The sequence below is a fragment of the Mustelus asterias genome, chromosome 12 (genome assembly GCF_964213995.1).
Source record: "Mustelus asterias chromosome 12, sMusAst1.hap1.1, whole genome shotgun sequence".
NCBI classification, from domain to species: Eukaryota; Metazoa; Chordata; class Chondrichthyes; order Carcharhiniformes; family Triakidae; genus Mustelus; species Mustelus asterias.
The window spans coordinates 79,889,350-79,912,965 of NC_135812.1; the positions used below are offsets into that span (position 1 = coordinate 79,889,350).

At 42.9% G+C, this 23,616-nt stretch overlaps 1 protein-coding gene across 9 annotated transcripts in view; it reads left to right on the top strand.

The window, feature by feature from the left end:
• LOC144501616 (neuronal-specific septin-3-like) overlaps nt 1-23,616 on the top strand; it is a 305,860-nt gene that overhangs the window by 133,200 nt on the left and 149,044 nt on the right. The window contains exon 1 of one of the 9 annotated variants that reach the window (XM_078225493.1): nt 20,222-20,336. The exons of 5 other annotated variants lie outside the window; for them this stretch is intronic. In XM_078225493.1, coding sequence (XP_078081619.1) covers nt 20,249-20,336 — 88 coding nt within the window. In that variant the 5' untranslated portion in view covers nt 20,222-20,248. Of the gene's footprint in view, nt 1-20,221; nt 20,337-20,633; nt 21,011-21,958; nt 22,068-23,616 lie in introns of those variants that run through there. 3 more of the 9 variants (XM_078225500.1, XM_078225495.1, XM_078225499.1) reach the window with 3 other exon arrangements.

Consider the following 23,616-nt stretch of genomic DNA (forward strand, 5'->3'; position numbering starts at 1 on the left):
TATAAAAATCAGATGCGGAGGTGAATCGCATCAAGACAGACTTCGAGTTCTCTGCCTGAAAGTAGATTGAGTCAAAGTGCCCCAACCCCCTACCCTGGTTAGGGCAATGAGGCTGGTCCTGAATCCACAGCAGCCAGAATGGGGAATCAAACCCTATACTGTTGGCACCAGCCTGAACCATTCCAGCTGTCAAGCTAACAGAATCAACCGCGCCACCCACCTCCCCACTCTTTCCCTCACCACTTCCCCCAGAGGCATCCAAGTTGCTGTGGCATCTATATTATAGGATTGAATTAAATTGATTTATTTTTGTCGCATGTATTGGGATACAGTGAAAAGTTTTGTTTCTTGCATGCTATACAGACAAAACATACCGCTCAGAGCACATTGAGAAGGAAAGGAGAGGGTGCAGAATATAATGTTGCAGTTACAGGAAGGGTGAAAAGAAAGATCAGTTGAATAAATGGTAGCAATGTATAGTGATGATAGAGGCTCTGATTTCTTTCTGACACTTGGCTGACTGGGAATCTCTCCCGCTCTTACTGCCTGCCATTACCATCCACCAGAAACGTAGCTAGCCTAGCAATATGAAATACTGTGGCTACAAGAGCAGGTCAGAGGCTGGGCTGGGAATCCTGTGGCAGACAACTCTCCATCTGATTTCCCCAAAGCCCTTCTGCAATACCGATATTGTGTCTCACTGCTGCGAAGATGCCTCAGTCCTCGAGGAGACCTTGAGACTTGTATATTTAAACATGAATCTTTTATTGCTTGTCTTTAACTATTCACAGGTGTGGTCATGCATGGCGCTGTTGTCTTCATGCAGGCAGGCTGTTTATTTAGAGTTCTATTTCGAGACTATTCTCTCTTTGACTCTATATATCATATCGTGGATGGCTCTCTTCTCCAGTCCCATATTAACCCTTGCTGTGACAAGTCATATTTCCATTTCATTACAATGGCACACAGGTACATATCATAACTTCCCCGTTCTTCTTCAAAGAAAACTCTCTCCTCCACCCCTCGACGGATTATTACAATTCAGTTTTTTAACTTGCTAACCCTGCTCCCCCAACTCAAGTCTCTGACTTAACAAATTCAGATGATTTTGAGTCTTGACAGTTCTTCCACATCTTGGACTGTCAAGTATGGAGGAATGTCATAGTATTCTGTGCTTCTGGTACTTTGCTATCTCTATTTGATTCACTTTCTGCACTCGTTCGAGTTGTGTTTCTCTCTTTTTTTCAGGCACTTGTGGATTTGTCTGGTTCCTCCTGAAGGGAATGTTATTTCCGAGAGTGGGTTTAAAGTTTATTATCTGTGGTGTCTGCCATGTTCTTATTGGACATTGGTGTGTCACAAATGGAACCTTCGTTTCTACTTGTTTCATTCATAACTTCGGCCAAACATTTGTTTGTTCTTACATTTCCAAATTCTTTCGCAAGCTTATGAGTTTCTTCATTCAGCTCAATGTTTCTCAGCGCATCGGAAACAGCCAGTGCTTTTTCTTTTAGTTCTTGCACTGCTTCATTGGATTTACATTTTACGTCTTATTTCTGTCTTTTGTTTCTCTGTTCACAGTAGAACTTTGTCTTGTCCTTCTTTTTGGGCTTCACCATTGGCCAAATGGTTTCAGTTCTGTAAATGTGCTACTCGTGGCTGCTTGTAACATGGGAAGTCCCAAGGCTTTTCTTTCAATGCCTTCTCACTTTCGTCCAACTGTTTCTTGCAGCTCTGGCTTCCTTCTGGAATATGGAACATTTTGCTGGCGTCTTCTCTGTCAACAGGTTTATCCATTTGTTCGGAGTTTATGACGAAGTCATTCTGCTTCTCTTCATAATCTTGCAGAGGAATAAACTTTGACCTGAGAAATTTTTGTATTGTGTGAAGGTGTTTTAACAGGTTTTTTTGTTCGTGAAGCTAGCTTGCTTCACCTTGAGCTTTCAAATAATTCAGCAGAATCTCCTCAAATTTCTTCTGCTATGCTTCCATTTTTCTGTTTAAGACTGACATAACTCCTCCGAGGTTGCTGTTCCTTCATCATAGACTAAATCGAATTAACAAGTGGATAAATTAAAATGTGCAGCTCGCAGAAGGAGGGGAACCGCCCGAAACAAAGGACAAAATGGAAAGGAAACTTAAAACATCAAACCAAAAAATGTGATTAAAGGGGTCAATAATGCACCCCAGTCCCTGCGGTGCCCAGCAGGCATGGAAGGCATTAACAATGTCCTAGGCAACTGCATGTTCCCTTTCCAGGGACACCCGGCTGCGGATATAGCCGCGGTAGAGAGGCAGACAGTTGAGTCGGACAACCCCCTCAGTCACCCACTGCCTGGACCTGTTTATGGCAAGTTTTGCCAGGCCCAGGAGCAGGTTCATGAGGTGGTCCTCCTCCTTCCCCACCCCCTCCTCTGCACCAGGTGGTGCAGGCAATCATTACCGCGATCAGGAAGCTCATACTCCAAGAGGCCAAACACATGGGCCTCGTTGAGGTTATTACAAAGACTGTCTTCGTTTCTTCATGTTGCTGAATGGTCCTTTGATATTTGCCTGTGAGGGACAATCCACCCATTCATTTTCCTGAGAGTTCAATGAGAGTTGCCCTCATTGTGGGGTGTCTTTGAATTTTTTGTCAATAGCCGTTTTGGTTTGTAGTTATCACTTTAAATTTCATTACCTCTTTGAGATTGAGTGTAGTTTCCATATACTCACACTGGCTGTAGTTGCTATGATGCAGTTGGCTTCCCTCTGTACTTGAGGTCTTGTTTGCTGGGCAGATCTTGGAAACAGCTTTGCCGGGGTGTTGTATTTTGCAAGAAGTTTGTTGATGAAGGTTGCAGCTCTTTGTACTACACTGGGCTTAAAACCTGGTTATACCTTTAGTTTAGTTTGGGACACAATTTACTTTCTTTGTTTTATAAAAAAATCTTCCCTTTGGTTTGGAGTGCTTTTCAAATTGAAAATTTCAGTATTTCCAAAGTGCTTGGAAGATTGGATTCCACGTGTATTGTAACTTGACAGGACTTTCCCCTCTTTTTTTAAAAATGTGCTTTGCAGGTTTCTGTATTTAATTTGGCCCAGTGTTTTTTTTCTGCAGGTTTTATTTTTAAAACCCATGTTTTTCCTTGCGTCTCTCTTTCAGCTGCCCTCTGTATGCTGAACCTTGGGACTATCACCTGTTCCAAAATTTAAATTCAGTTTTTTTTTGTATTTTTATTCACTGTGTTGTGGACTATGTCACTCAGGATCTTGCAATTTTCTGTAGTTTTGTTCACTCATTATGTGGATTTGGATGCCTTTGCCTCACAAGGGCATGTCACAATGTACTTCACATTCTGTTGGAGTCCTCAACTTCAAAGTCTGCAGACTAGAGGTGCATGTTTCTCTCCTCTGGCTTCAGTTTCTTCTACCTTGAAATACTGTTCTGGGTTCATGCGTTTAGCTACCGTCTTTCTTACTGTCATAGATCACAACTCACCGATCACCATGGTACTATCATCGTTGGTCATCACTGCCAATACCACTGCTACACAGCATGTCGTAACATTGTGTCTCACTGCTGTGAAGGTCCCTCAGTGAGGAGATCTTGAGACTTGAATATTTAAACATGAACCATTTATTGCAAGTCTTTACCTATTCACAGATCCAGGGTATGGTCATGCGTGGAGATGTTGCCTCCATGCAGGCAGGCTGATTACTTAGTGAGTTCTGTTTCTAGACTGTTCTCTCCCAGAGCCTCTTACCGTGTGATACTGTGCATCATACCATGGGCAGTGCTATTCTCCAGTCTCACGTTTACCCTTGGTCTGCTGAGCATCTGTGCATTACAGTAACATGCTGACGCACATCACAATATCCGCCATCCACAAGACACCCGTGTGATGGAATACTCTCCACCTGTCTAGATCAGTGCAGCTGCAACAACACTTGAAGTTCAACACCATCCGGGGCAGAACAACCCATTTGATCCATTTTTCCCTCCACCAGGACACAGCAGCAGCAAAATGTACCATCTACTAGAGGTACTGCAGCAACTCGCCAAGCCTCCTTCAACAGTATCTTTCAAATCTGCTACCTCCACCACTTAGAATGACAAGTGGGTGCATGGGAACAGCACAAAGTCCCCTCCAAGCCTCATATCTTTCTGACGTCCTGTATCACTGTTCCTCCGCTGTAATTTGTTCCAAAACGTAATCTCTCCATAACCGTTCTGAGCACCACATGGACTGGAGCGATTCAAAAAGGTATTTCGTTATCACCTTCCCAAGGACAATTGGGGTTGCACAGTAAGTGCCAGCAACATGCACATTTCATGAGAAATAAGAAAGGGAATTAAAAAGATTGACTCTGCTCCTGACATCAACTGTGAGAAGATGGTTCAATCACAAGAACACGTGACAGTTCTAAATAAATTCCCAAACATATAGTGGATGAGCCATGGCAATGATCATGGTCATTTAAATAATGGACCTTTTAAAGTAAAGTTTATTTATTAGTCACAAGTAGGCTTACATTCACGTTGTAATGAAGTTACTATGAAAATCCCCCAGTTCCCACACTCCGCCTGTTCGGATACACTGAGGGAGAATTTGGCATGGCCAATACACCTAACCAGCATGTCTTTCGGACTGTGGGAGGAAACCAGAGCACCCGGAGGAAACCCACGCAAACACAGGGAAACGTGCAAGCTCCACACAATGACTCAAGCTGGGAATCGAACCCAGGTCCCCTGGCGCTGTGAGGCGGCAGTGCTAACCACTGTGCCACCATGCTGCCGTTTTGGTAACCAGAGTAGTAACAATGGACCATGCAAGAATAATATCGTAAATACAGATTGAAGTAGTATTGTCTTTTGGGACAAAATTGTGTTTATCTGGCTTGGCGACTATCAGTGCGAAAGTTTAATTTTTGTGAATAGAACAACTTGAAGATCATTCTAGATTAATTCCTATTAATGAGGGAGGGCTGCTGGTTGAGATGTTTTGGCAAATTTTTGACTCCAGGTTAAAAGAAACTATCATGAAATAAGTCATTTTTAATGTTGATATAAAAACATCAATCACTTAAGGGATTGTGTCAACATGTTGTGTATTCATTTATTTAAACTAGGCACATAAGAACTTGTATAGATGGACAGAAAGCAGAGCTGTGTGTGCTGTCTTTTGCTTACAATCCAAAGTGAAATTGAGGTTGGATCACATGACACACTACTCTTCTAATGATGACATGTTGCTATCCCTTGAAAGCATATTGCAACAATCACTCTTTCTTGTTTAACATTTTGTAATGTAACTCTCTTTTTCATCTGTTACATTAAAATATCATATTTCTTCCCCCTTCCCCAATTGCACCCCACCCTAGCATTGTTCACAATAAGACTGGAGCATCAAATAATGAGCCCCAGGAAGTAGTATAGTTAAGACAGGTGATCTATTGAGATTCAATGTGTTGTGGCAAATCTCTTTAAAGTGCAACTTTGCACTTTAACGTGCGCCTCCTTCAACCTTCATAAGCACTTAGTCAAGTATTTTAAAGCATCAGTGTTTTGCCTCGTCCTTAACCTGATCAAGACTGAAGGAACCTTCCTGCTGGTTGCTGTAACAACTGCTCATGCACCGGTTACTTGCAATTTAATCCAAATGTGAATCATAAACAGCCGGTGAGCAAAGTAATTGCTGATTGTGTGCCCAGCTGCTCATGATCGGCTGGGGAACTTCCTTTAAAGTTCAGGAGGCCATGAGAGAGCCGCACATGGGTGTTTTAAAACATGCTGATTTAAAAATGCTCAACAAGGTTAATACTGGTTTGGAAATGTGGATGATTGAAGTATATCCTGTAATTGAGACCTTGGAAAATGAAGCGCAGTTGATGAGATATCTTGGAAAATGTAACTGCACAAAATTGGTTGCCTTAATGAGAGTTGATCCCTGGTGCTATGGCTCATGGACACAAATTTGAAAATCCTGGAAGAGCCTCTTAACTGTGCGCCTTTTTATTTATTTTCATTCTCTTTCTTTGGTCGTCTCTTACTGTTTATCTTTTCGTGCCAGCATATCTTTCACATACTTTTGCAATTTTCTATAGCGTTTGAGTTTGTGTTCTGTCTGTCTCTCTCAGTAGGGGTTCAAGTATTGAGAAGCCAAAGTGCAGTTTAACCGGCTACAACACTGAGATGAGGGATTTGTTCATGGCGCAGTGTAAAGCTTGACGGGGCAAGGGAACATTCCGGACGGGGAATGCTGTGGGGTCACAGTCAAATTCAAGTTGAGATATCTTGTGAGTCAGCTGGCTCGTATCAGGCTCAGTGAATCAGGGTGGGCCCTATTCATTTTTGAAAATAGCAGGAGGTGGTCTCCTGAGACCCTACTCTCCTTGGTAGGAGGAGCCCACTAGCAAGTCAGTGAACAGAGGAGTAGTCATAATGGCTGCCCTCCCACTTATTGGTTATAGGAAATCAAGGCATAAGGACACATGGCAAGTCGGTCGGGTTTTATGTCGGAAACTCCCAGCTGCCTGACAGCTAGAAGTTAAGATGCAGGGTGCCAGTTTTTGCAATTAGAACTTGCAGCAAAGTTAAAACTAAGGGAAAAGATACAGGACATGTTTTTTTTTATTTGAGGACGGGAAGAAAGTGGAATTTGTTCACTGAACAGCTGTGAGATCACGTGCTGCATGAAAAATGATGCAACTGAAATAATTTGCAAGAAGCCTCAACTCTCGAGTGTTTCTCAGTCCATTACTGAAAGACTGAAGAAGCAAATGTGGAAAATACAAATCCCTTTTGGATTGCGAGCATTCCATTCCTACACACTCATTTATACTACTGTGCAATTAGACACTAGACATTAAGGGAATGCTCATTGGAGAATATCTGACCTGCAATTACAACACCGAGGCATTAACCCATTTTATTTTGAACATCAGTTAATCTCATATGAAAAAAGGGAATGTCATACTGTTTACCTGTAATATCACAAACAGTAAATAAGTATTGTAATCCATGGCTAGTGAAAGACACTCTTTTCTCCTTTCGCACATCACAGCACTGGCGAAAGTCAAACAGGTCATCTGGCTTTCCTACCCTAATATTTTCCACCCTGAGTCATAAAGACAGCGCTGTCTTATGGTATGACAGGAAAGGAATTACTCTCTAAGATTAAGATGCTTAGCAGAAGTTTAATGGTGTAAACAGTCTAGCAGGAAGACTGTTTAACGTACCAGCCGCAAACTCTTTTGCAAAGATGTCTTACCTCTGGATATGCTATTACCACAATTATTGAGACTAGGCAAGCTAGGAATTTGCCTTGGTAAATGCAAATCTTTTGGCACCCAGCTGGAGAAATGGTTATTTATGCTCGGACTTTGGATGAGTCTAAATAAAGCTGTTGTAGCATTAGTTCTGAATATTCCAGGCAAGTTACATTTCCTGTCTGTAATCCTTTATGTTTTACAAGTAAGTATTCAGCTGTTTTTTGTCTGTGAAATAATATTGTTGAAAGAAAATGGGGCTAATGAAAAGGAACTAAAGACTGGGTTTAATATCCTGTCTTGGTTGCTATTGGCAACGATGCTAATGAAGGCATCGTATCTGGTGCACTTTAAATATTTCCTCAAATGTTAATTTTCTGAAGTTGGCTTGGTGTCAACTCAATTTATGGCTCGTCTGTGCTGTACGTAGCTGACCCTGTTGCATAATCTAAGGGTCATGTCTACGTGGTTGTGTTACTCCCCTGGCTGGGATTAATCCTTTGGATTGTAACCTCATTGTGTGGGCAGAACCTTGGCACTGCTGCAGTCTTCATACAGGTTACAGCGGCTGTTCAAATGAATGCTCCTTTGCCATTTTGCTTCTATTTATCTCTGCAGTCTCTGAAAATCTCTTTCCAACTAAATGAAACAGCAGCAGTCAAAAATATCCCTTCATGAAAATCAAAAACTCCACCGCATTAAAGGCATATTTTGGGAGATAAAGAAAGAATATGTTTGTTTTCTACACTTTGTAGGCGACATTACTAAGATCATATTTGTTGCCAGTCTCTAAAATTCCTGAGAGAGAGAGATGGGTGGGCTTTTTTCTTAAACAACTGCAATGCTTGTTCTGATGGGGCTCCCACGATAAGTGTTATGCAGAGAATTCCAGGCCTTTGACTGCGTGACAATGAAGAAACAGCAAAATCTGTTTAATTAGGATGGTGGGACTGTGAGGATGAACTTGACGATGCTCTCATGTTATAGATGCTCCTGCCCTTCTCAATAATAGAGGTCTTAGGGTGAGAAGGTGTAGAAGGTAAATGTAGTGATTTGCTGCAGTGCATAATACACTATACACTATTATCCTATACATAACACATACTAGATACAATAGAGTAATGGTGTCAGTTCAATCATGTGTGCCAAACAAGCAGCAATGCTTTGTCCTGGATGGTGCTGAACTTTGAGTGTTAAGGTGGCACCCGTCCAAATGAGCACAGAGCATTCCATCATATTCTTAACTTGAGTCTGTTAAATATGGAAAGGCTTTGAGGGGTTGGGAGGTGAACCACTCAAGGCAGAGCACTCGGATTTTGCCCAGTTCTTGTACCCCAAAATGCCACAATGTAGATGGGAGCGGCCCAGTTCAGTTTCTGGCTAATTGTGATCCCAGGATGTCGAAGTGGGGAAACTTGGTGATTTAGAGGTGTATATATAAATTAAAATTTAATGCTATATAGAAATGTACAAGCTTATTCAGACATGAAGCTCAATTTGTCTCTATCTACTTACAAGGATTGCCTGCTATTGACGCAGATTTATGCGTTCCGTACGTGTCTTCTGTAGATATATTTAATGTGTTCGTTCAGAATTTAAACCAAGCTCGAGTGTGTACAGAAAACCACAGCTTCTGTCTAATGGGAGATTTAAGGTCAACATGTAGGATGTGGTGAAACCATTGCAAGAGGAGGTTCATTAAAATAGCCTAAACTTAAATCTCACTGGTGACAAACGTATACTTCATCTCACACTGCTATTGCAATAGCAGCCACCAATACTTTTTTCACACTCAGTGCTGTAGTGTTATGGCTTCAGGTGCTATGTGAAAGGCAGGTTCCTCTGTGCCCACACACCAAGGGAAGAGTTCAGACTGCAGCAGAGGAAATAAAGGAAATGATTTGGGAGTAGGTTACCAAGAACACGCTAGCCTGAGAAAATCTTCCAAGGTAGCCTTGGCAGCGTTGCCTTGTACCAAGTAAATGGGCAAAATGCCAAGTCGCCTTTCTCTTTAAGGGTGGCAGAGTGGTTAGCACTGCTGCCTCACAGTGCCAGGGACCCGGGTTCGATTCCCAGCTTGGGTCACTGTCTGTGTGGAGTTTGCACATTCTCCCCGTGTCTGTGTGGTTTCCTCCGGGTGCACTGGTTTCTTCCCACAGTCCAACGATGTGCGGGTTTGGTGGATTGGCCATGCTAAATTACCCCTTGGTGTCAGGGGGACTAACTAGAGTAAATGTATGAGGTTATGGGGATAGGGCCTGGGTGGGATTGTGATCGATGCAGACGCGATGGGCTGAATGGTCTCCTTCTACATGAGGGATTCTATGTTTACTTGCACCTTGACTGCAGACACTGGTAAAATCCCACCTTGCATCTCTTTCTTCATTTCACATGAACATCCATACAGGAGCTTAAAATTAAAACTCTTCTCTCAAGCACATCTATAAAGTTGTTCCCTAACAGTAATCTTTCATGAAAAGCGAGGTGCATGATCTATGTTCAATTTTTCACACCCCTACAGAGACATGGATGGACACTTGGCCAGGTTTCCTATGTGCTCCTTTTATCATCTTGCATACTTAACATTTGCAGGAGAAATATCTGATGGACAGAAGATGTGAGCATGTTCTTGTGGAGGAAGGACCCAGCATGGTGGCACATTAACATTGATGCCTCACAGCACCAGCGACCCGGGTTCAATTCTGGCCTGGCACAGTGGTCAGCACTGCTGCCCCATGTCACCAGGGATTCACCCGGGTTCGATTCTGGCCTGGCACATTGGTAGTCAGGATGTGGAGATGCCGGCGTTGGACTGGGGTGAACACAGTAAGAGTTTTAACAACACCAGGTTAAAGTCCAGCAGGTTTATTTGGTAGCAAATACCATTAGCTTTCGGAGCGCTGCTCCTTCGTCAGATGGAATGGAAATCTGCTCTCAAACAGGGCACAGAGACACTGTGTCTCTGTGCCCTGTTTGAGAGCAGATTTCCACTCCATCTGACGAAGGAGCAGTGCTCCGAAAGCTAATGGTATTTGCTACCAAATAAACCTGTTGGACTTTAACCTAGTATTGTTAAAACTCTTACTGGCACATTGGTACAGTGATTAGCACTGCTGCATCATAATGCCAGGGACCAGGTTTGATTCTGGCTTTAGGTCACTGTCTGTGTGGGGTTTGCATGTTCTCCCTGTGTCTGCGTGGGTTTCTTCCTGGTGCTCCGGTTTCCTCCCACAGTCCAAAGACGTGCAGGTTAGGGGGATTAGCCATGGTGAATGTGGGAAAACACTCTCTAGCTTTGAAAATTATGTTGCCAGTTGCCTTAATTTTTCATTTAAAATGAAATGATTGCACTATCTGTGGAGTGATTTTAGCCAATGTAATGGACAGGACAGAAGTTACAGCACTGACTAAGATGAAAGCGGAGCCAGTGAAATAGAACATAGAACAGTACAGCACAGAACAGGCCCTTCGGCCCACGATGTTGTGCCGAGCTTTTTCTGAAAATAGCTATGCAATTGATTTTTCTGACCTTTAGTTGTCCATTCTACAACAACTGGAAAATAATTTTCAGAGTGAAACTTCCAAAATATGTGGTGCTGATAGGCTACCAGGTTCTTTATAACAGAATTAAGATGATTGGTGGGAAGATTATATGGCTGAGGATGATTTTTTTTTTTTACCTAGCGTGTTGTGGGGGAATTTGCTACCTGAAAGGCAGAATCCCTCAACTCATTTAAATGGTGTCTGCATATGCACCTCTCGTGTACTAACCACAAGGCTATGGGCTAAATGCTACAAAGTGGGATATGGCTGAGTAGCTCATTTTTCAGCCAGCACGGACCCGATGGGCCAAGTGGCCTCTTTTCTGTGTCATAGACTTTGGCCAGAATTTTTTCAACCTCGCTTAAGCGAGGCTTGTAAAATTCCACCCGAGAATTCCGTTCTGCGAGCCTCGCCCGCGGTGTGCTGGTAAATGTCCAGCCAAATTTGAGTCTATAACACTGAAATGACAAGGATGCAAAATTCCATGAAAGAGTTAAAGTTATTTTGAGAAGCTTTGTTGCATACCTCGGTAGCTTTTGAAAGTTCTCTGAGAGCTGATGTTTTGATTAGTGTAGTTCAAGCATGAATATTAAGATATGGCAGGCTTTTTACTGTCAAGTCACATTTTTGTGTTTCATGGAGTTTATTCCTGTTCATTTAATTTGGTGTTCTGTAATTTTTTTACTGTGCAGAGCACTATTGAAAAAGATTACTTGAAAGCTGACATTATTGGAGAACAAATACAGCCAGTCAAAACTATAAAGTGAAAGAGGTGTTGGTCAGTGAATATTAAACTACCGGTGGACTGATTGTGGAAATTAATTAGTTTGTTGCTGATCCAAAAAGCCCAGTTACTTTTTAATGGTGTGTTGGCTGGAGCAGATTTAAATGCTTGTTTCCAGTTCACATCTTGTTTGTGTCCATGTAGCCTCATCAAAATTTCTTATGGTCTTCCCACTGGACTCTGAAGCGTACTAACAATGATTGACAACTAGCATAAAAATCACATTTCATGAAGGTGTTGCGTGTGGTGAACATTTACCGTCTATTGAACATTTACCGTCTGTTGTGGTTCCCTGCTGCACTTGGCTTTCTATCACAACGTACACAGAAATGAAGACAGTCTGCGGAGTGGCATTGGTGCTTTAAAAGGGATTGAAGTAAGCCAAAAGCACCCATTCCATTTCCACATGGAGCCCTGAGAAAGTTAAGCTGGTGGGTTATTTTCCATTTTCAGAGTTTAGACTTCTGCCCAAACCTGCCAGTAACTGTTCCCTGCAGGCTAATGGGAATGGGCTGCAAGTCAGAAGGAACCATCTCCAGCACAAATATCAAATAGTGACTGCCTCTCCCCCACTGATACTAAAGGGGATTTCATTTGTGGTGGGCATGGGAGTCAACTGGGGTAAGAAAAGGCCAAAGTTATTATTTGGATCCCAGAGAAGGATGGTTGACTCAAGGAATCAAACTTCTTATTAAAAATAATCAAAACCTTCCCTTCTGGGCCTCTTGGACCCGGATCCATTTCTTAATGAGTTTGGCTTGTCAGGTAAGCTAGGTGTGAAGTTTGCAGTTGGGCCCTTATGACATCATCTGGATATGTGACCTACTATTCATATGTGAACGAGAATCCTGATAGCATTGGGTGGCTGAATGCAGTTTAAAATATGTATTCAGCCAGATCTGGCTGGCAGCGGATGGGTGAGCTTCCTAGTATCTGCTAGATGACTGGGGGAAGGGGGTGTTAACATTCCGGCAGACTGTCTGCCGTTTCTTACAACCTCGAGTCTATAGATGAAAATTAACAGCCTCCCATCCATTGACTCCGTCAACACTTCCCGCTGCCTCGGCAAAGCAGCCAACATAATCAAGAACCCCACGCACCCCAGACATACCCTCTTCCACCACCTTCTGTCAGGAAAAAGATACAAAAGTCTGAGGTCACGTACCAACCGACTCCAGAACAGCTTCTTCCCTGCTGCCATCAGACTTTTGAACGCATCTACCATATATTTGATCTTTCTCAACACCCTAGCTATTACTGTAACACTACATTCTGCACCCTCTCCTTTTCCTTCTCTATGAACGGTATGCTTTGCCTGTATAGCACTCAAGAAACAATACTTTTCACTGTATGCTAATACATGTGACAAATCAAGATCAATTGGAATGGATTTGGGTTTGCCTGGTCCGTTGAGTATTGGCTTTGTAACTTTATGAATGGAGTAAAACATTTTTAAAAAATTCCAATTCAATCAAATCAAGTCCAATTCAGAGTCTCAATAAGTCGAGACATTCCCGATGCAAGCTGACAAGACAAGGTATGCAACCGCTGTCTTGGGCCTGATCTACATGAGCCAAGCTGATTGGAGTAGGTGCAGGTCTTCCTCCTCCAAGGCTTGATCTCATTTGCATCTTGGCCAAAAGGCCGAGATGTCGCTTTTAAAAATTGCTTCATATGAAAATGAAGCTTAAATGTAACCTAATGACCTCAACCAAGTGCAGCATCCGCATACTACACTTGATCTTAGCCAAAAGGCCGAGAAGAGTAAAAAATTAATTAATAAAAATATATTCCCACCCTTTCATATTCTAAGTAGTAACACAAAAGGTGTGCTTAATGAGCTGTTTGTTCTTCACAGTTGATATCACACTTTTGCAAAATGCAAAAACAATTCTTTTTGAAGTGATGGAGGAGACAGGAAAACCTGTCAATTAATGTGTATTTTTAAACAACCAGAATTTACATGTTTTTCAATCTGTACATTTCCATTGACAAACAACAATTAAATGCTGATTTGTTAACCTAACAATTTTCAGACTTTGCAAAGTTAAGAATCAAAGCTCACAATAATAAACACATTCATTGTGTTTCACATGGTACAGAGTCCTGTCATGCTAAAACAGATTCACGTGGCTTGGTGTAAGCAATGTCAAAGGCAAAATCTGCTTGTTTGAAAACATATACAATTAAATACCACTAATTTTAGTTTGTTTTTGAAGTAGTTAAGTTGAGTTCTGTTCCAGTACAGCTGGCATCTAACCGGCAATATGGAAAATTGTCCAGGTATGTCCTGCACACAAGAAACAGGACAAATTCAACACTGCTAATCACCGCCCAATGAGTCTACTCTAGATCATCAGTAAAATGATGGAAGAGGTCATCAACAGCCCTATCAAGCAGCACTTACTCAGCAATAACCTGCTCAGTGATGCCCAGTTTGGGTTTCGCCATGGTCGCTTAACTCCTGACCTCATTGCTGCCTTGGTTCAAACGTGGAAAAAAGAGCTGAATTCCAGAGGTGAGGTGAAAATGACTGCCATTAGCATCAAGGCCACATTTGACCGAGTGTGGCACCAAGGAGCCCTAGCACAACTGGAGTAAATGGGAATCAGAGGGAAAACCCTCCGCTGCTTGGATTCATCAGACCTGACACAAAGGAAAATAGTTGTGGTGATTGGAGGTTAATCGTCTCAGCTCCAGGACACCACTGCAGGAGATCCTCAGGATGGTGTCCTAGGCCCAGCCATCTTCAGCAGCTGCATTAATGACCTTCCCTTCATCATAAGGTCAGAATTGGGAATGTTTGCACACAATGTTCAGCACCATACCTCAGATACTGAAACAGTTCATGTCCAAATGCAGCATGACATGGACAATAGCCAGGCTACGGCTGACAAGTGGCAAGTAACATTCATACCACACAAGTGCCAGGCAATGACCATCTCAAACGAGAGGATCTAACCATCACCCCTTGATATTCAGTGCCATTTGCCATCATTTGTGTTGAGTATAGGGCTAACGGGAGGACTTTGAATAGTGTGGAGGAGCAGAGGGATCTAGGTGTATGTGTGCATAGATCCCTGAAAGTTGGGAATCAAGTAGATAAGGTTGTTAAGAAGGCATATGGTGTCTTGGCGTTTATTGGTAGGGGGATTGAATTTAGGAGTCGTAGCGTTATGTTGCAACTGTACACAACTCTGGTGCGGCCGCACTTGGAGTACTGTGTGCAGTTCTGGTCCCCACATTACAGGAAGGATGTGGAGGCTTTGGAGAGGGTGCAGAGGAGGTTTACCAGGATGTTGCCTGGTATGGAGGGGAGATCCTATGAGGAGAGGCTGAGGGATTTGGGATTGTTTTCGCTGGAAAGGCGGCGGCTAAGAGGGGATCTTATTGAAACATATAAGATGATTAGAGGTTTAGATAGGGTGGATAGTGATAGCCTTTTTCCTCTGATGGAGAAATCCAGCACGAGGGGGCATGGCTTTAAATTGAGGGGGGGTAGTTATAGAACCGATGTCAGGGGTAGGTTCTTTACCCAGAGGGTGGTGAGGGATTGGAATGCCCTGCCAGCATCAGTAGTAAATGCGCCTAGTTTGGGGGCGTTTAAGAGATCCGTAGATAGGTTCATGGACGAAAAGAAATTGGTTTAGGTTGGAGGGTCACAGTTTTTTTTTTAACTGGTCGGTGCAACATCGTGGGCCGAAGGGCCTGTTCTGCGCTGTAATGTTCTATGTTCTATGTTCTATCACTGAATCCCCCACTATCAACATTGTGGGGATTACTATTGACTAGAAACTGAACCGGATTAGCCATATGAACACTGGCTGCAAAAGCAAGTCAAAGGCTAGAAATTCTGTGGCGTATAACTCCCCTCCTGCACCCCCGCCCCCTAAGCCAGTCCATACTCTACAAGACACAAATCAGGAGTGTAATGGAATACTGTCAACTTGCCCAGATGAGTGCAGCTCCAACAATGCTGAAGAAGCTCGATACCATCCAGGACAAAGCGGCCCATTTGATTGCTAACCCTTCCGTGAGCATTCAGTCTCTCCACCATCGACGAACAGTGGCAGCCATATGTACCATCTACAAGATGCACTGCAGGAACTCGCTCCTGAGGCAGCACCTTCCAAACCCATGGCCCCTACTGTCTAGAATGACAAGAACTGCAGATACCTGGGAACACCACCACTTGGAAGTTCCCCTCCAAGTCACTCACCATCCTGACTTGGGAATCTATCACTGTTCCTTCACTGTCACTGGGTCAAAATCTTGGAACTCCCTCCCTGACTGCACTGTGGGTGTACCTACACCACGTGGATTGCAGTGATTCAAGAAGGCATCTCACCAGCACCTTCTCAAGGGGCAATTAGGGATGGGCAATAAATGCTGGCTGAGCCAGCTACGCCCACATCCTCAATGAATTTAAAAAATGATATTTGTTGCCTTTGTCACTACACCCAACCATCATTTTCTTCAAACAACTCTTCATTTTTCCAAAAATGTTCAAATTGATTATTTTCTGGGATACCGTCACAGTATGCTGCCATTTCTGATTCTAGATAGACTCTTCTGTTGTTTGAAATGAAATCACTCCAGTGTGACACAGGAACAAAATGAAATCAGAAATGTTTTCAGGCACTTCCCGAGAAATGTGCGTTTCTACACTGGAATACCTGTGTTAAGTCTGTTCCAGTCCACAACTACTTGCACTGTCATATTTATACCAGTGTGTGTGGTAGACTTTATTGACTGATCTGGATAATGCAATAGCAGTTTGTATGACATCTGAACAAATTCTTGGTGCAAATCATCTTGTCACATTTTTATTCTCCTGGAGGGATCATCTTTGTTGGAATGTTCCTGAGTTTTGTTCTTGAAATCCTCTTGCAGCCACAGTGCATTTATAGTTATCAAGAGGCTGCAGCTAGAAAAGTATATTTACACATGCTGGAATCTGAAATAAAAAAACGGAAAATGCTGGAGGAACTCAGCATGTCTGACTGCGGAGAGGGAATAGCTCCATTCTCTCTTCATAGATGTTGTCAGACCTGAGTTTCTTCAGCATTTTCTGTTTTTGTTTCTGATTCCAGAAGCTGCAGCATTTTGCCTTTATCTTGGCGTTTAACTCACTGCCACTTCTCTTCCAGGAAGTACTGCTCTTCTCGGGGTGGTACGGTGGCAGAGCGGTTAGCACTGCTGCCTCACAGCGCCAGGGACCAGGGTTCGATTCCCGGCTTGGTGTGAAGTTTGCACGTTCTCCCCGTGTCTGCATGGGTTTCCTCCCGGTGCTCTGGTTTCCTTCCATAGTCCAAAGATGTGCGGGTTAGGTGGATTGGCCATGATAAATTGATCCTTAGTGTCAGGGGGACTAGTTAGGGTAAGTGTGTGGAGTTGTGGGGATGGGGTCTGGGTGGGATTGTGGTCGGTGCAGACTTGATGGGCTGAGTGGCCTCCTTCTGCACTGCAGGATTCTATGATTCTCTCCAACAGGATTTCCGTTCTTCTCTTTTTTTTACCCTGTGCACCTTCATTGTTTTCCATTTCCCTCCTGGTGTTCACCAAAACTCACTTTCACAGCCATGTTTCCTTCCTCAGCGAAGGAAAGTCAGTGAGTCATTCAAATGATGAGCGTAGTCTGTTTTTTCTCGGATTTCTAAAAGTATGCCAACATCATCACTCAATAAGGATGTGCACTAATTATGAGCAACAGAGAGAATCAATGATCTGTCACCCCTTGTAACAAAGAGCAGCAATAATGCTGCCTTTAGATGGGAAGGTCTATGCCACCTGGACCTTGTAAATCAATGTCTAATGGATGAAGGGCCATTGGCTGAAGCCAATGGAGGTCATCCACCAATGCATTAACTTCAACTCCAGTATCAATTTTAAAAGTACTATTGAAGCCTTAGACTTGGACTGTAACTGACCAATAGTCTGGACAAAGATGATCAAATTCCCCTAGGAACTCTGTAATTATGTCTTTTCCTTGCCTTTCCATTTCTTGGATGAAATTTTTTTTTAACTTTGACTAAAATGATTGGATTTGCCAAAACCCTGGAAATGTCCATTTTAGCCACTCTGGAAGCATTCTGCTGAGCAGTCTTGGCGTCTATACTTGGTTTTCATACCACGACGCAAGCATCTCAAAATGGCTGCCGGCCTGGAGTTCCCTGCCATTACGCCTGATTTAGCTGACTTGTGTGGAGCCACTGTCTGTGAGCCTACCCAATCTATGGAGTCAAGTGAAGCATCAGAGCTGTGTGGAATTATAGTCTTGATAAATTCTCTAAACTCGTCCTGCCTCACATGCTGAACCATTTGATCCAAAGTAAGATCACCTTTAGTCTGCAGAAAGTCAGAGTTTTGCACCCTGACCACCTCAACTTTGCGATCGTGGATTAGCTTGGCCTTCAGCGGCCTCAAGAACTGGCCAGTGATATGAGTCAGCATGAAATAATTCAGTCAATTTCCTAGGTTTGTTGTGACCACTGGTTAAAATGTGTTTGTTTGATTACTAGATTTGCTTTGGGTTAAATAAGTGTCAAAGGCTTTAAGAATGAATTCGAAATCCACAGTGGCTCCTGCACCCGGTGCCATAGGAGAACTTTGTCTGCTACTGGAACTACCGCATATAGAAAGGAACAGACTTGTTGTGACTGAACTGATGCTGCTTGCTACTGGAAAAAATGGTATTTCCACAGCTCCTACTTTTGGCCTCTGTGGAACCTTGAGGCAGTGAAATGGGTGAGACAAGGACAGGGACTGTTCACTAGGTGCGGTCATCATTACAACTCTCCTGAGTGCTGCCTCCTCTGCTGATTTTTTTTTTTTAAAGAACTACTTTCAAAAGCTTCATGCACTCTGTGCTTCCTTTGATAACACTGATGTATCTTTTACATCGAGGTCCCCACTGCTGCCAGCATAATCTGAATTGTGTTCTTCTATTTTGGACTCTAGGCATGGAACTTGGTTCTTAGACAGACTGTAAACATACTGTGTGTGTCTGCTAAACACGTGTTTATTAGTAATACATCTAAAGAGGTCACAGAGTAGACACAATGTTCCTAGGCATGATTCCAACTTCTCCTTTTTCTCTTGAGTCCAACACCTGATTGACTGATATCAGTTGTACATCATCATTGACGTAATATACTAGCATATCCCATCTCTCAACCCTTTACCACACATGGAAAACTCAGGTCCGTGAAGAGAGGAAACATTTGTCCAATGAATGGCTGTGTCTGGGCCACTTATTTTTTTGTGAAGTGAGTTTCAGCTATTTTGACAACTTTCCAGTAGCCATGACTACACAACACAAAACAATTCCCAAAATTCACAATCTGTGGTGTAGGTAAAAACAAACAAACAACAGAGAAGCAGGGGCCAGTGACTGAAGAAATTTAGAAGCAGTTTGACAGATGCACTGACTGATTTGCCGGCGAGGTGGATTGGCCATGCTAAATTGCCCCTTAGTGTCAGGGGGATTAGCAGGGTAAATAAGTAGGGATGCGGGGATAGGGCCTGGGTGAGATTGTGGTCAGTGTAGACTCAATGGGCCAAATGGCCTCCTTCTGCACTGTAGAGATTCTATGGTTCTACTCTATGACTGGAAGGTCACAGCTTCCTCCCTCTGCTTTTTGAGTCCTGTGAAAGTCGATCAAGTAAACTACATTTCCCAGCATAATTTGGAAACCTTTTACATTTGTCCAAATAAACTTGGTTGCTTTCTGGTATGTTGATAAGGTTTGGCTCAGGAGCAACAGTCTGAACTATCATCCAGTAGGGGGGGTGGGGGAAGAACAGAAATTGCTCTTCCATGACATAGCAAACCCATTTGCCCTGCAGGAAAGCTTGAGGTAAGAGATAACTGATTAAAAATAAAGTTACAAAAGGAAAAAGGCACAACTAAGAAATATAAACATGAAAGCTATCAATCTCATACCCAAGCCTACACGAGGTACTTCGGCTAAACAATACATATCCAACTTTGGAAACTATCTGTACAGCTGCATAATATTTATACTTAAATGAAGTAGGAATACTCAGGAAAGCAGTGCTTGGCCTGACTTGCTTTGTTTTCCATGTCTCCTGCCAAATGTCTTTGCTTTGTTGTTTTGACCATCGAGATGGTTTCATATCAGACCAAGAGGCAAAATATAATTTGTTTTGACATTATTTAGTGATTAGTTTTTTTTGTTTCAGACCAGAACAATAGGCATTCTCCCAAAGGAGACCATAATCCACAGAATCATCATTATTATTTCAGTGAAGCTGTTGAGTACTGTATTTTGAGTCATCTTGTGATTCTAATTGAATTATGTAAATGAATAACACCGGCAACAGAGCATTAACATACATTTAAGATGCTACTGAGCTATTATTAAATTAAGGGGATTAAACTGCAATGTGCACTTTAATCAGGCTATATTGTATTTTATATAAATTAATGTAACTGTGGCGTGTGCTACAGACTGGTTTAGTGGTTTGTGTAAATGAGTAGACAAATTTTATCAGATTTTAAAAAAATACCATCTTTCTGTTGTTAGATTATACACTTCTAAGTAACGCTGAAGGAACGGATGCATTCTTGTTTCTCATTAATCAGGGTCATGATTTGAGGTCAATAGGATGTGACTAATGTGCACAAATATAACTCTTGAGGACTCGATGCCCTTTACAACCTCCAAATATTGGCTGTTCACAGCAATACTACACAGCAAAATTAACCACCCAACTGAGGGATGCACCAGGCAAGGTATTTAAGTCAGAAATTGTACATGAATCCAATGTCATTACATTTTTTTTTAAAGCTGCGATGTGGTTCGACACCTTGACCCATACCTACTTGTACCAAATGAGAATAATCTTCCTCCCCCGCACCCCCGCCCCCGCCCCCGCCACTACACAGTGCTGCCCCCAAGCTGCTGCTCTACCGTCTCAGCGATGTACCACAATCCGCAGCCTTTTGACAGGCGTCTCATTCAACCAGTCATGTCCCTGGCCAGCTCTCTCTGCTTGCCTCTGCGAACTGGGGGAGGGGTGGGTCTTATCCATTCATCCTGCATGCTTTTTTGCCTTTGGTTGGCTTTTGCGATAGTTCAGTGCCGTCAAAGTTTCCCCCACCACACCCCCCCCCCCCCAAAAAAAAAGTTTTTTGTTATTAAGTACCGAAGACCAAACATACACTCAGCTCAAAAAAACACAAGCTGCTGGGATTGTATTTGCAAGTTTTTGTTTTCCTCTCTCTCTCCCTGGGATCTGTATCTGGAGTGAGACTAAATCAGGGTCGGAAAGTTTTTTGGGAAGATGTCTGACATATCAGTAAATGACCAATTGGAGGGAATTATATCAGATTTCGAAGGTTTGTGACTCGATTCTAATTGCTACCTGTTTGTGATTTCTACCTTGGACATACCGGAGAGCAAGGCAGTAAGGAATGTAATGTCTCTCTGTGCTTTGTTTAGCTCTTTTGTAAGTGTATCTGTTGACAGTGATTATTTATAAGTGGATTCTGTTTACTTCTAAAGTTCACCCGTGGAATAACACTCGCGATTAGAGTTTAAACAAACTAAATCAACTTTCTGTGATTGTTTCTTGTCTGCCGTGTTAAATACACTGGTTAACAACCTTTTTCCTTAAAACAAGAACTCCGATATGTTGAGGACTGTGCCTAAGGTTTCTGTGAAGTGCATCAGGGGGGTGGGTGGAGGGGGACTAATGCTATTTAATCCTTCGCAGCAGCATTCTTGCGTTGTCAGTATTCTGCTCTTGCTCTGACCATTTTTCCTCCAAGTACACACTTCCCTGCAGGATGCTCCAGCGAGCAGATAATTGTCGTATGTGGCCTTTGCTTCCTTTCTGTGCAATATGCCAAGCAGGCTGTTTGAAATGAAAGCACAGGAAATTCGGCGGAGGGTTGGGGGGGGGAGATGACCAGTTTGAGTGTGCAGCTTTTCCCCTCGGCACCTCGGAGGGAATCCTCCAGCCCCATTCCCATTCAGACCTTGTTTATTTTAGCCAAACTGGAAAGCTGCTGAGCTTAGTCGAAACGGGTGCTTCCCCCCTCTCTCCCACTTTGCACGTCTCTTGTGATACATAGCAAACCGTTCAGAGATGATCCACAATAACTGGAAACTTGGGCAAGATTGAATGGGAGATGGGTGAAATGTCCCAAGTTTTTAGTGCTTGGTGCTCAAGTTATAATGCTGGTTGTATGGTAGAAAGACAAAATAGACTTCCAACAGAAGTTAAAGAATCCCACACGTCATTTACTGATCTTTTTAATCTGTGCTGACAGACACTAACCAGAAAAGCAGCAGGAAATTGCATAGCCATTGAGATTGTGGAGTGTTGAATTTGTGCTTATTTTTAATTGTTGCTTATGTTGAAGTGAATACTTAATAAGTAACTTCACCATTGATGACCTTGGATTGGTACAAGGCTACACTGTTTTGGCTGCATGCCTTTTCGGGCACCGAATGAGTCAGTAAGTGAAACTTGCCAATTGCCACTTAGCAACATAAGTGACTAGGCTAGATAAATATTAAGTGTCAAAGTTAAATGCGTCTGTGTGTAGGTAGGTGGAGATGTGTATACATAATTTGTACTTGCAAGATATACTTTGAACCTCTGTTAATTGTAACACAATTCTTAATTGATCATTGCATCAGGCGGTCAGTTTTGCTTTAATATTTCTTCTGATGGGCACCACCTGAGTGTGACCAACTGAGCCAAGTAGGTTCTAAATCTATAGAAATACATCTGTGCAGTTCCCTATATTACCCACAAATGATGATGTCTGAGATGTATTGTACCTACAGCATGTATCAATTCCAAAGAATAAACCATTGCTTAAAATTATATATAGACATAGACATAGAACAGTACAGCACAGAACAGGCCCTTCGGCCCACGATGTTGTGCCGAGCTTTGTCTGAAACCCAGATCAAGCTATTTCCTCCCTATCATTCCGAAGTACTCCATGTGCCTATCCAATAGCTTCTTAAATGTTCCTAAAGTTTCTGACTCCACTGTCCCTGCAGGCAGTCCATTCCATACCCCAACCACTCTGAGTAAAAAACCTACCTCGGACATCCTTCCTATATCTCCCACCATGAACCCTATAGTTACGCCCCCTAGTTACCGCTCCATTCACCCGAGGAAATAGTCTTTGAACGTTCACTCTATCTATCCCCCTCATCATCTTATAAACCTCTATCAAGTCTCCTCTCAACCTCCTCCGCTCCAAAGAGAAAAGCCCAAGTGCCCTCAACCTTTCCTCATAAGACCTACCCTCCAAACCAGGCAGCATCCTGGTAAATCTTCTTTGCACTCTTTCCAGTGTCTCCACATCCTTATAGTGAGGTGACCAGAACTGCACACAATATTCCAAATGTGGTCTCACCAAGGTCCTGTACAGTTGCAGCATAACCCCACGGCTCTTAAACTCCAACCCCCTGTTAATGAACGCCAACACACGATAGGCCTTCTTCACGGCTCTATACACTTGAGTGGCAACCTTCAGAGATCTATGGATATGAACCCCAAGATCTCTCTGTTCCTCCACATTCTTCAGAACCCTACCTTTGACCCTGTAATCCACATTTAAATTTGTTCTACCAAAATGAATCATCTCGCATTTGTCAGGGTTAAATTCCATTTGCCATTTTTTCAGCCCAGCTCTGCATCCTATCTATATCTCTTTGCAGCCTACAACAGCCCTCCACCTCATCCACTACTCCACCAATCTTGGTGTCATCAGCAAATTTACTGATCCACCCTTCAGCCCCCTCCTCCAAGTCATTTATAAAAATTACAAATGGCAGAGGACCAAGCACTGATCCCTGTGGCACTCCGCTGGTAACCGGTTTCCAGTCCGAAAATTTTCCATCCACCACCACCCTCTGTCTTCTGTTAGATAGCCAGTTACCTATCCAATCGGCCAAACTTCCCTCTATCCCACACATCCTTACTTTCTTCGTAAGCCAACCGTGGGGGACTTTATCAAACGCCTTACTAAAATCCATGTATATGAC